This window comes from Loxodonta africana, chromosome 12 (assembly GCF_030014295.1).
Source record: "Loxodonta africana isolate mLoxAfr1 chromosome 12, mLoxAfr1.hap2, whole genome shotgun sequence".
NCBI classification, from domain to species: domain Eukaryota; kingdom Metazoa; phylum Chordata; class Mammalia; order Proboscidea; family Elephantidae; genus Loxodonta; species Loxodonta africana.
The window spans coordinates 88,223,633-88,237,300 of record NC_087353.1 but is presented as its reverse complement, the minus strand read 5'-3'; the positions used below and the strand labels follow the sequence as shown (position 1 = coordinate 88,237,300).

General features: G+C 43.9%; 1 protein-coding gene across 4 annotated transcripts; it reads right to left on the bottom strand.

The window, feature by feature from the left end:
* Positions 1–1,848: 1,848 nt before the first annotated feature.
* POP7 (POP7 homolog, ribonuclease P/MRP subunit) lies at positions 1,849–3,736 on the bottom strand. 4 transcript variants are annotated; one of them, XM_010601799.3, is made up of 2 exons: positions 3,506–3,736; positions 1,849–2,519 (listed from the first exon to the last, which is right to left on the bottom strand). In XM_010601799.3, the coding sequence occupies exon 2, from the start codon at positions 2,508–2,510 to the stop codon at positions 2,097–2,099; it is 414 nt and encodes a 137-aa protein (XP_010600101.1). In that variant the 5' UTR covers positions 2,511–2,519; positions 3,506–3,736; the 3' UTR covers positions 1,849–2,096. The 4 variants fall into 4 exon arrangements, with proteins under 4 accessions (XP_010600101.1, XP_010600099.1, XP_003422535.2 ...); XM_010601797.3 differs by lacking the exon at positions 3,506–3,736 and adding an exon at positions 2,710–2,953; XM_003422487.4 differs by lacking the exon at positions 3,506–3,736 and adding an exon at positions 2,756–2,953.
* Positions 3,737–13,668: the final 9,932 nt, after the last annotated feature.

The window sequence follows — 13,668 nt, the reverse complement described above, 5'->3', positions numbered from 1 at the left end:
GGATCAGAGACCCTTCCCACACCCCCTACCCACCCCCACATAGTATAGGGTGAAACCCAGACCCTCTCTTCCAGTGGCAACATCTAGTGGCTGTTTTTGCAGACCTGCCACTGAGGGAAGCCCCACTGGCAAGCAGTGAGTGAACATGGAGTAGAAACAACAAAAACTCTGGGAGAGGGAGCTGCCAAAACAAACCAAATGCAAAAGGGCTGCTTGCCACCACCTCAGCTGGGCCCAGGCCAGGAGCACAGACAGACAAGAACACATACGTGCAAAGAGACACATAGTTCCACCCGGCTCCCTGCTGAATCCCCACTCTGCTACTGGGGGGCTCCAAAGCAAGGGAGCCCTGCAGTCAAGGCTGATGCGGGGGGAGGAGGTGGCCTCATAGAGATCTCTCCAGCCTTGTCTCCCTCAAGCGTCCCCAGTGCCTCCTGCTTTCTAGCCACCCTGAGTGTCCTTTCAGTCCCAGAAAACATCCTGAACCCTCACGTTTGTGCATGCTGATTCCTCTGCCAGATATGCCCTCTCCCTTCTCTGCCTGGCGAACTCCTATTCATCCTTCAATACTCAGGTCAAAGGTGAAATGTGGACCCCCCCCCACTAGGCAGGTGGCTGTTTCCTTCTCCGTATTTCTACATCATGGCTACCTGTACTTTTTATATTACACACTTCACTTATTCACAAAAATTGTGCGTCCATCTTCCCTATTAGATGGTGAGCTCCTTGAAGGCAGGGATCATGCCATCTTATACTCATCTTTGTATCCCAGACCCCAGCTCACGCCTTGTTCACAGCTGGCACTCACCATGGGTTCAGCTGTATGAATGAAGCACTGGTCCTTCTGCAGAGTCTGCTTTCCCAAGTTGCTGCCAGTCACATGAAAGTCCCTCATCAACAGTAATACACAAGGCAGAGGAGTAAAGGTGAAAAATTAGGAGCCTGATCTTCAGACTTCCGAACCAAACTACCTCCAAGAACACTAGAGTTAATACACCATTACTAACCTTTAGATCAGAGTTGTCAAGCTCTTATGACCTTAATCAACAGTAAAAACAATTTACATCATGACTAGTACACATATGTACTTATAAACATACGCAGATGCAACTGAAAAAGCTGCATCAAAACACCACTTGCCCTTTTCATTTCTTTAAATAGGCTGTGATCCAGTAAATCTATTTCAAGACCCACAAATGGGTCACTGCTCAGTTTAATAAACATTGCTTTAGATGACTCTTGTTTGATAAATGTGAAAAATCAGAGGACTCCAGAAATAGCCAAACAAAAAAGTATTTACTACCTGTGTGCCCAGTAATTATTTTGGGGGGGAAGGGTGGGGGAGGTTCCCTTTCTTCTACCGTAGCCCAGAAGGGCCTGACAGGCTCTAGACCACAGCTGCTCAGAATATGGGCCCTACAGCTCCAGGAACTAAATGAAGCAGTTGGTCCTTCCCCACCAGAGCCTGGCACAAAGAAGGCCCCAACAGTCTTAACATTGCCTCCTTCATCCTTAAACCCTTTTCTGTGCTTGGGAACCATGATCATATCACCAGAGAGGAGTGGCCAAATGCTTCCCAAGCATACAACCATCCCAGCTGCATTTCAGTGGGTGAGCATATGCTTCCTCCTGGCCTTCCTGGAAGGAGGAAAAATCTTAAAGCAAACATTGGGATTGCAGGCTGCTGCATCTTGTACTAGTCTGTTTTATGTTACACGGTCGCTAATACAATTTATGCTTTCTGTGAAGGCAGGGACCATCTGGGTTTGCCTTCTGTGGCTAAACCCTCGTAAAGTTTCCTGCTCTTCCCTTCCAGGTACTCACAGGGAAGAGGCAGTAGCAGTGGGGTGGCAGGACACTAACACAACTTGGTACATTTTATTGTGTCAGATAATGGTTTACAGACCACAGAGACTCAAGATAACACCCTGCAGGAGCCCAACAAGAGACCACGCCCTCCCTCTCAACTCAGTCCTTTGGGCTGTGAGGGACTAGGCCTTTTCTGGAGGTCCATGACAGTACTCGGTACAAGGAGAGTCACATCTGAGCCTGGCTGTAGAGGTGGTGAGTGGATACGAGGTCCACCTTCCCTTCTGTTACTTGGGTGTGACCCTGAAGACACGGATATGGATGGCTGAGTTGTTGCGGATGCGGACTAGCGGTTCGCGTGTATCAGTTTCTGGTTCCAGCTCATCCACAAGCTCCACGGTGGAGGTATTGGCGGCCACCTCCAAGGACCCGAAGCTGCCTGCCTGCAGCTGCAGCGCAATGTTGATGGCGCGATTGATGGCTAGGCCTAAGCCGTGGATATACAGCTCATTGCAAGCGTTCTGACCCCGTGTCCCTCCGTTCAGCAGCTTCTGGCAGCGGGCCAATTGGGCCTTGAAATCAGTCTTCATGTTGACGTAGATGTCATTGGGCCTCCGGGGCAGGCGGTGGGGAAGCCGCTTCCGAAGGGTGTACTCCACTGGGTCCAGCTCCACCTCGACGGCTCCTCGGTTTTCTGCCATCTGTGTGCCCTGGCACGGGAAAGGGGCGGGATCAGAGATGGGTCACCAGCAGCTACGAAGCCGTTCCTACCCCGAGGATGCACCCGGGAGAGGCGCACATGACGTCCCTTTCCCTCCAGCCTCAGTCCCCTCCCACTTACCACAAGCTCCTGTAACTCCCCCACCCCCAGTTCTTATTCATTCATTACATCGCCCCAACCTCACGCCCCTCCAACGTTCCCCTTCCCCGGTTCTTCCGCGCCTACTCTCTTCGTTCCACAGTACCCTCCAAGCATACGCTGCCCGCTCTCAGCCGGGCCACTCAAAGGTTACGCCGACCCGCCCAAGTAGAGGGCGCTGCCCGCAACACGCAAGCCGCAAAGAAACGAAGAGAAGGGAAGAGGCGCGCAACACGCACGCCAGGTGGCAGGCGCCCCGTCGGCAAAGGGCTGCGCAGTGCGCATGTGCCCCCGGCCCCCGCGCGCGGCAGGCCAGCGAATCCACGAATCCTCTTCTCCCTCTCCCGTCTCCCCGCCCCTTTTCTGGCTATCGCGGGATGTGTTTGAGTAACGCGAGGCTTCCGGGGGGAGATGGGATCTACCACGTGTACACTTCGAAGGCGGGGCGGGGAGGGAAGGGGAGTGTCCCAAGACTAAGCGGGGGGCGGGACTAGAAGGGGGAGGGCCAGCTTCTCCAGGCGAGACTACACTCCCGGTTCAGCAGGGGTCCCAACCGGGGGCAGAGGAGAGACGAGGGGATTTTAGGAGCGCGGAGGGTGGGTTTCTTCCCAAAGATCGCAGGGAGGGGGGTGAGTACAGGAGAATGTGGTTGTGAAAGCGCCTGAAGGCAAGTCGGGGCAGTCCGATGTGGGCAGAGTTGGCAGAGCTGACCTCCGATCCAAGGTCCGCTATGGCCCAAAGACGGGCGGTGGGGGTGGGGGGGATTTAGAGTCAAAGCCAGGTCCCTACCTGGCCGGAGGACACCGGCCCGGAACTACCCCTAGGATTCATGGGTACCTGTTCCTCTTCGTTATTTTTGTCGGGCTGACTCCCAGGCCAGTCCTTGGGGCCCCAAGCTGAAAGCCGTAAGCCAAGGCTTCACTCCGATCTGGTCTTCGAATTCGGAGGGGTCAGGACGGTTCCCCGGGGGCACGCTGACCCACCCACATCCCTTAACCACCGCCCACTGGCTCTTTGCTGCCTGCGACTGGGGAGCAAGGCTCTGCGCCCCCTGGCGGAGGAGGTGGGAAGCAGCGCGGGGGATTCTTGGCTCCCCAAGGCCAGTGGGAAGGGTTTTCTGTCCCTGGGGGTAGTTTCTCTGCCCAGATCAGTGTAGTTTCTGGAGCGTTCTCAGCAGAAAGAGCGCTGATATTGGGTTAGACCTGCACTGAGCACCCGGAATGGAGCTCTGCTTGAATTCCCCATCACCGAAATGGGAGTGATAATTCCTGTCCTGCCATTGAGTTGCTCCAAAACTCAGTATAACTTTGAAAACTGTAAGCATACACATGTGAGTTAGCATTTTTGACCCCCAGCCACTCTCTGTTTGCTCAGGATGGTGTCAACCCCCATTTGACCAGATGTTGGAAAGAGGTCAAATTCCTGAAAACTTTGTTCCCAGCACTCTTTCAATTCTGTAATTCTCCTTTTGGTTCAGATTCTTTTGCTAACCACAAACTTGGAGTTTATGCAGTGGGGAGAGCTGGGAGGAAAGGTTGGCTCCAGAACTTATGCTCTTGGCCACAACACTGTTCTGCCTCAGAAGTAACATCCCAACAGGGTTTTGATGGATAAGTAGGAGTTCAGGCAACCAAGGAGTTTAAGTGCATTCAGGAAACACTGAACAGCATTTTAAGAACAGTGGAAGCATAATCTAAGGTTCCACGTCAAGAAACTAGAAAACTAAAGTCAAAGCAAGAAGATAGAAATAATAAAGATAAGAGCATAGTGGCATAGAAAACAGAAAATAGACAAAATCAACCCAAAATCTGGTCCATTGAAAAGATAAGGAATATTGATAAACCTCTAGCAAAACCAATCAAAAAAAAAAAGAGAAGCCACAAATTATGATCAGAATTGAAAGAGGAAGATAGTACTAAAGTTCTCTTAGCCATTAAAAGGATACTAAGGAAATAAGGAGGAAACCCTGGTGGCATAGTGGTTAAGTGCTACAGCTGCTAACCAAAGGGTCGGCAGTTCGAATCCACCAAGCGCTCCTTGGAAACTCTACGGGGCAGTTCTACTCTGTCCTATACGGTTGCTATGAGTCAGAATCGACTCAATGGCACTGGGTAAGGAAATAAGGAGCTCTGGCAGCACAGTGGTTAAAGCACTCAGTTGCTAATCAAAAGGTCGGTGGTTGGAACTCACCAGCTGCCCCGTGGCCTTGGAAACCCAATGGGGCAGCTCTGCTCTGTCTGACAGGGTTGCTAGAAGTTGAAATTGACTCCACAGCAATGGGTTAAGGGAATACACCCACTCCTCACTTGCTGACCTGGATGGGTTCCAAAGACCGGGTCGTTATTGCAAAAATAGGCATTACTTGAAAATGGAGGCAGACTACATCATTATGTAACTGCTAAGTTACATCATTACATAATTATCAAACCACTGAGAAGCATGCGTGGCCCAGCCAAGTTGACTCATGACCATCACAGGCAGTATTAGTCTCGCCTTGTACTTCACATTCGTTACTGCCAGATGTACATCCTTAATGTGCAAAATAGATAGATTTTTTACTATTATCATAAAAGCAAAGTGTTGGATAATGACATAGTCGATACTAAGGAGTTGGTGTAATATAAACAATTCTCCGAACACAAATTGAACAACTTATATGAAACGGTCCAATTTTTAGAAAACCACAAACTACCAAAACTCATCCAAGATAAAACAGATAATCTGAACAGTCCTATAACTATTAATTAAATCCATAGTTAAAAACCCTCAGAAAAAGAAATAGCAAGGCACAGATGGTTTCACTGGTGAATTCTACCAAAAGAAGAAATAACATAAATTCCGCACAATCTCTGCCAGAAAATAGAAGAGGTGGGAACACTTGCCAACTCATTTTATGAAGCCAAACCAGACAAAGAGTACAAAAAAAGAAAACTACAAACTGATATCTCTCATGAACAAAGACACAAAAATCTTCAACAACATGTTAGCAAATCAAATCTAGCAATATATAAAAAGAGCTATACGCACCACTGGAACCCCTGGTGGCATAGTATAGCATATAGCTACTAACCAAAGGGCCAGCAGTTCGAATCTGCCAGGTGCTCCTTGGAAGCTCTATGGGCCAGTTCTACTCTGTCCTATAGGGTCGCTATGAGTCAGAATTGACTCCACGGTACTGGGTTTGGTTTTTGGATACACACCACCAAGTGGGGTTTATTCCAGGAATGCAAGACTGGTTCAATATAAGAAACTAAATCAATTTAATTCACCATGTTAACAGGCTAAGGAAGAAAAACCACATGATTATATCAGTTGTTACAGAAAAACCATTTAACAAAACTCAGCACCCGTTGGTGGTAAAAACTCTCAGCAAACAAGGAACAAAAGGAATTTCGCCAGCCTGGTAAAGAGCATTGACAAAGTTAACATCATGCTAATAACGAAAGACTGAAAGCTTTTCTCTTAAAATCAGAAACAAGGCAAGGATGTTTTCTCTTACTACTCTTAACCAACATAGTGTTGGAAGTCCTAGCAGTGCAATAAGGCAAGAAAAGGATACAGATTGGAAAGAAAGAAATGAAACTGAATCTATTTGCTTATGACATGATTGTATACATTAAAAAATTCTAAGGAATCCACCAAAAGAAAAACTCCTAGAACTGGTAAATGATTATAGCAAGTTCACAGGATCCAAGATCAACTACAAAATCAATTGAATTTGTATACATCAGCAATGAACAATTGGAAACTGAAATAAAACAATACAATTTACAATCACTCCAAAAGAAGAAGGAGGAAGAGGAGGAGAAATACTTAGGTATAAGACTAACAAAACATGTACAACATCTGTATGCTGAAAACTACAAGACACTGATGAAAGAAAAAAGATCTAATTAAAGGAAGAGGTATGTCATATCTATGTATTGGAAGACACAACATAGTAAAGACACTGATTCTTCCAAGCTGATCTGTAGATTTAATGCAATTCCTATAAAAATTCCTGCAAGAGTTTTTGTAGGTATAGACAAGCTTATTTAAAATTTTACATGGAAAGGCAAGGAAGTAAAATAGCTAAAACAATTTTGAAAAACAAAGTTGTTGTACTCACACTACTTGATTTTAAGACTTACTATATAAACACAATAATCAAGACAGAGTAGTGGGATAGAAAGAAACATCCGTGGAACCAAATAGAGAACCCAGAAACAGACTTATACAAGTACAGCCATCTGATTGTTGACAATGGTGCAAAAGCAACTCAATGGAGGAAGGATAGTCTTTTCAACAAATGGGGCTGAAGCAACTGGACATCTATAGCAAAGAACTGAACCTCGACCCTATACAAAAATTAACAAAAAAATGGTAGTATATCTAAATATAAAACTTAAAAGTATAAAATTTGCAGGAAAAAGCATAGGGGAAAAAAATCTTCATGACCTAGGCTCAGGCTAAGAGTTCTTAGACATGATACCAAAAGTTTTTTTTTTTTTTCTTTTTCATAGAAGCAAAAAGTTGGTAAGTTGTACTTTATCAAAACTAAATCATATGCTCTGTGAAAGACCACATTAACAGGATGAAGAGACAAACCACAGACTAGAAGAAAACACTCACAAATCACGTATCTGACAAAGGACTTGTACCCAGAATATATAAAGAACTTTCTAAACCCAAGAGTAAGAAAACAAACAATCCACCAGAGATGTGAAAGACTTATACAATGAAAATTATAAAACACTGCTGAAAGAGGTTAAAGAAGATTTAAACAAATGGGAAGTTGTTCCATGTTCATGGATTGGAAGACTTAATATTATTAAGATGTCAATACTACCTGTGATGGTTACTCTTATGTGCCAACTTGGCTAGGCTATTATTTTCAGTGGTTTGGCAGATACTGTGTACTGTAATCACTTTCCACTCTGTGATCTGATGTGAGCAGCCAATCAGTTGAAAGGGGAGTTTACCTGGGGGTGTGGCCTGCCTCCACTATATAAATGGACTTCTGGTAAAACTGTCTCTCAATCCTGCACTCTTCTCATTGCCTGACCTCCGGTTCTTGGGATGTAAGCCTTAAGAAGTCTCTGGCCTCCTAGCCAAAGCAGTAAGACAAGAAAAACAAATAAAAGGTATCCAGATTGGAAAAGAAGAAGTAAAATTATCTCTGTTTGCAAATGATATGATCCTATATATAGAAAATCCCTATGAGTCCGCAAGAAAACTTCTAGAGCTAACAGAGGAATTTAGCAGAATTGCAGGGTACAAGGTCAACAAACATAAATCAGTGGGGTTTCCATCCACCAGCAATGAGAAATCTGAAAGGTAAATTAGGGAAACAATTCCATTTACAATAACATTTAAGAGAATAACTAGAAATAAATTTAATCAGGGATGTGAATGATTTATACAAAGAGAAGTATAAAACACTGCTGAAAGAGGTTAAAGAAGACTTAAATAAATGGAAAGATGTTCCATGTTCACGGATTGCAAGACTTAATATTTTCAGATGTCAATACTACCCAAAGTGATCTATGTGTTCAACATAATCCCGATCAAAATTCCAACAGCCTTCTTTACAGAAATGGAAAACCAACCCTGAACTTTATGTGGAATAGCAAGAGGCCCCAAATAGTGAAAGCAATGTTGCAAGAGATGAACAAAGTATGAGGACTCACACTTCCTGATTGTAATCAAAAAAGTCTGGTACTGGTATAATGATAGGCACGTAGACAAATGGAATAGAATTGAGAGTCTAGAAATAAACTCACACATTTATGGTCAACTGATTTTTAACGAGGGTGCTAAGTCCATTCAATGGGAGAAAGAAGAGTCTCTTTAATAAATGGCACTGGGAAAATTGGATTTCCACACGCAGAAAAATGAAACAGGATATGTTTCACACCATATGCAAAAAGAAATTCAAAATGGAATAAACTAAATGTACAAACTAAAACCATAAAATTCTCAGAAGAAAATGTAGGGGTGATGCTGTTGGGCCTAGCTTTTAACAACGGACTATCTAATAGCAAAAGCACAAACAGCAAAAGACAAAATAAATAAATGGAATCTCATACAAATGAAAAACTTTTGTTCATCAAAAGGCTTTACCAAAAATATGAAGAGACAATCTACCGACTGGGAGAATATCTACGGAAACTTTATATCTGATCTAGAAGCTAGTATCTCAAATATATACAAAACTTCAACAACTTAGTAACAAAAAGACAACCCAATCATAAAATGGGGAAGGGACTTGAATAGACATTTCATCAAAGAGGACGTTCAAATGATCACCAAACACATGAAAAGATGCTCAATGTCGTTAGCCATCAGAGAGATGCAAATCAAAACCACAATGAGATTATCACTTCATTTCTACTAGGACCTCTTAAGATTAAATAAATAAATAAAAGATGTTGGCCAGGATGTGGGGAAATTGGAACCCTTATCCATTGCTGGCAGGAATCCAAACTGGTACAGCCTCTGTGGAAAAGTGTGGCAGTTCCACAAAAAACTAAAAATAGAACTAGCATATAGCCCAGGAATTCCACTCCTAGGTATATACCTGAAAGACTTGAAAGCAGAGACTCAAAGAGATAGTTGTACACCAATGTTTATTGCAGCACTATTCACAATAGCCAAAAGGTGGAAACAACCTAAATGCCCATCAACAGGTGAACCGATAAACAAAATATGTTAATACCTACAGTGGAATACTACTCAGCCAGTAGGAGAAATGCAGTCTTGATACATGCTACAATACGGATGGAGCTTGAAGACATTAGGCTGGTGAAATAAGTCAGTCACAAAAGGACAAATATTGTATGGCCCCACTTATATAAAAGGATAAGAACAGGCAACTGTATAGAGACCCAAGTTTATTAGTGATTACCAGGGGTAGAGGGAGAGGAAAAGGGGGGCTATTGCTTGTGGAGTACTGAGTTTCAGTTTATGGTGATGGAAAAATTGCATTGATTAGGGGTTATTGTAAGTGCTGTCAATAAGTTGTACACCTGGAAATAGTCGAATTGGTAAAAGTTGTGTGACATATATTTGCAACAACAACAACAAAAAAGTAGCTGTCGAGGCTGCTTATGTACAACCAAATACCTCGTGGGATTTGGTTCCTTGGTTTGGAGGTCATGGTTTCGTGGGACATCCCAGAATTGGGTCTAATAGTGTGTTTAGTGCTTCTGTTCTACCTCCTAGTTCATCGCATAGTTCCCAAGTCTTAAAACCTTGCAAGTGGCCATCTAATGTACAACAATTGGTCTGTATTCATCTGGAGTAACACAGGAGGGAAAGTCAGGAGTAGGAAAAGGAAATGGAATGTATGGCTAATTGCCTCCATGAACAGCTGCCTCCTTTGCCACGAAACCAGAAGAACTGGATGGTGCCAAGCTACCATTACTGAATATTTCGATGAAAGATTCCATAAAAGAATCCTGATCAAAAGGGGGAAATGCTGCACAGAGTTTCAATTTTTTTATGGACTCTAGACTTCCTGGAGCCACGGAGGCTGGATGAACCCCTGAAACAATTGCTCCAAGATAATCTTTAAATCTTAAACCAAAAATATCCCCTGAAATCTTCTTAAAATCAGACAATAGTTTAACTTACCTAGTAAAGAATGTCTGCCTTGAGCACTGCGCTCTCTCAAGATTTATCTACATGGGATCAAACTGACAACAGCAACTTGAAAGGTTAGATAGGAAACTTAGGGGGCAGTGAGTTTATTAATGGGAGAGGAACAACTCAGAAAAGGAGAGTGAGAACGGTTGTACAACCCAAAGAATATAATCAATGTCACTGAACTGTACACGTAGAAACTGTTGAATTAACGTGTGTGTATATTCTCAAGAAAATAAATAAAATTTTTGAAAAGATTGATTTAGCTATTTAGGGTCCCTTGCCCTTCCATACAAATTTGAGGATGGGCTTTTTCATTTCTGCATGGAAAGCTGTTGGAATTTTGATGGGGACTGCAGTGAATTTATAGATTGCTTTGCATAGTATTGACATCCTAACTATAGCAAGCCTTCAAACCCACAAACATGGAATGTCCTTCCATTTATTTAGGTCTTCTTTGATTTCATTTAGAAATGTTTTACAGTTTTCTGTGCACATGTCTTTCTCCTTCCTAGTTAAAATTATTCCTAGGTATTTTATTAGTGGAAACCCTGGTGGCGTAGTGGTTAAGTGCTACGGCTGCTAACCAAAGGGTCAGCAGTTCGAATCTGCCAGGCACTCCTTGGAAACTATGGGGCAGTTCTACTCTGTCCTATAGTGCTGCTATGAGTCGGAATCAACTCGACAGCACCGTGTTTGGTTTTTTTTTTTTTTTTTTGCCTATTGTAAATAGTAATGTTTCCTTAATTTTCTTTTCTACTTGTTCATTGCTTGTGTATTAAAAACCCAACTGCTTTTTGTGTGTGGTCTGTCTTATTAACAATACACCTAACATTTGCAGACCAGTTTACCCCTAATAGTGTGCTTTATTGAGGCATTCTCTCTTCCTGTCCTCACATCAACTCCACCAAGTGGCTATTATCCAAATATAAAGAAAGTTCCACGTTGTTTGGGGTTATGAAATTGTCAGGCGTACTTTTAACTTTAAAGCACTGTGACAAGTGCTTTATGATACAAACCACCCCAGACAGAGAGGTTAACCAACTTGCCCAAGGCCACAGTCAGTACAGGATGGAAGCAGCGTGGGAGTCCTCACTCTGAGCCGCTGCATTTTCTAGCCTGTGAGCAAGCAGCTTGCCTGACCACATAGAAGGAGCAGTGGATAATAGAAAGCTGCTGTTCCAAATCCCCGAAATATTGCCACCCTTGTTACGTAGGCCGATCAGAAAACTTAATTCATGGCCAAAAGTAATTCTGAATGTAATACATTAATGTTAAGGCCCACTGTGTCTGAAATAATTTACTACAAGCACAGTTTAGGGACATGGCAAATTGAGTTCCTTTACGCGGCCTTTTGCTTTGGTTCTTTGGGAAAAACCAGCTTGGGAGATTTTCCCCCTTAAACTCTTTTTCCTAATTTTTCGGAGAAGCAATGTGGGCGGGGGCTCCCAGGTTATTTTCTACCCCAAACGGTGTATTACTTTTGCCCAAGGGATCTTCTAGGTTAATTGACATTTCCTGGGTAAACTGTAAAAGCAACTTGATGGTTTGATACTTTCGCCTGATAACTAACAAGACCTGAGTTGATTGACATTGCAGGGGTTGACTGAGGATTGGTTGAACTGGTCTGATGAGGGAGGCCTCGCCTTGTAACTGACAAGGATCAGGATATATAAATGGCTGAACTGCAGAAGTTTTGAGAGGCCTCCTGGAAGAGAGAGGGAGATACTGGCTAAGAGCTGCCCAACAGAGAAGCAGAGCCACGTGGGAACTGAGTGATCTTGAAGCTGCTACACTGGCTGGGGTAGTTAGCAGCAAAGAGGCCTACTTCTGAACAGTTGCTATGCGGGCGGTTAACTGGCCCAATTAGCAGCAAAGAGGCTGAAGGCGGATAGCCTGAAAGCAGAGCACCCAACAGCAGAGAGGTCCAACAGCAGAAAGTTGCTGCTAGCAGAGCAGCAGCTAAGAAAGCTGACTAGGCTGTTACACTGGCTATGAGCTGGGCCAGTTAGCCATGGAAGAGCCGATGGCAGAGAGGTCTGACGGTACAGAGCTGCTACTAGCAGAGCAGCAGCTGAGAAAGCTGAGCAGGCTGCTATACTGGCTATGAGCTGGGCCAGTTAGTGGCAGGGAGCCTGACAATGGAGGGGCCTGCAAGGCAGAGAAGACAGCCACCTGGCAGAGAAGCCACACCCAACTGATCACTGGAGGCCTGTGTGTTTCCTGACACGGATCCTGCGTTCTTGGAACTTCCAAGCTGATACGGTCCTGAGTTATATAACCTGTTAACTTTCCTAATAAACCGCATAACTGTGAGTATGGTCTGTGAGTTCTGTGAGGCCACTGCAATAAATTATCAAGTCCTGCAGAGAAGTAGAGTGTCACGGGGGGAGTGGCTGGTGTCAGAAATTATGGAGAAAGTGGGGAGGCAGAGTTATAGCTGAACCTCCGCCCCACTGGAACCAGTTTTGTGCTGATCCTGTTTCTTACTCCTCAGGAATTTAGACAACTTATGAGGCTTTGCTTTAATCAGGAGCCCTGGTAGCGTGGTGGTTAATAAATCAGCTGGTAACCAAAAGGTCAACAGTTTGAATCCACCAGCCACTCCTCGGAAACCTTGTGGAGCAGTTCTACCCTGTCCTATAGGGCTGCTATGAGCCGGAATCGACTTGACGCAACAGGTTTTTTTTTGTCACTTTAATGAACTATCACCACATTGCTCAGGCTGTGTGTCTTTTCATGGTATTTGACACATGTTTTACAAGTGTTGATATCCAGCTAAATATAAACATTGGCAATTTAGGTGGGTGAAGTCAGTCTCTGTAATAAACTGATTTAACAACAAGAGAGTCCTTATCTCTTTACATTTCATTGAAGGAAAACACCACAGATGAACCTGGCATTATAAAAAAGGCAGAGATTGGCTGTTAGTCTTGAGACCTCCCTTTTATCTCAATTAATCATCTTAACTAAATCTTTGTTAAGTTCAAACGTTTGCAAATTGAAAACAACCCAGATCAAGACATTCTACAGCATAGCACCTGAATAAACAAAAGTATTTTAGGTCCAAGTGACTGTTTTCATAATACCGGATGGGAGATTCACAGTTCAGATTTAATTGTTTCCTTCCTCAAAGAGGCAGCCTATACATTCAGTGTCATCAGAAACAGCCCTCCCACTTTAGAGTCGGGGAGATTAAATGACTTGCAAAATGATACACAGGGGATCCTGCGCAATCGCCCCAACCTTCTACCCTGGAATCCAGTGTGCTGTCCTTATTATGCTACATCCACAGTGGTTTCTACTCTCAAACGCAGACTTTCACAGCAGCATTCCAGCCCCTCAACTTAAGTTTCACTTCATTTCTTGTTCAACTA

Bases quoted from the DNA above. Each gene is read 5' to 3' on its own strand.
- POP7 (XM_003422487.4), bottom strand. From the start codon at position 2,785: ATGCTTGGAGGGTACTGTGGAACGAAGAGA. The intron at 2,520-2,755 runs GTAGGCGCGGAA...TTCCCGTGCCAG, and splicing joins GGTACTGTGGAACGAAGAGA to GGCACACAGATGGCAGAAAA.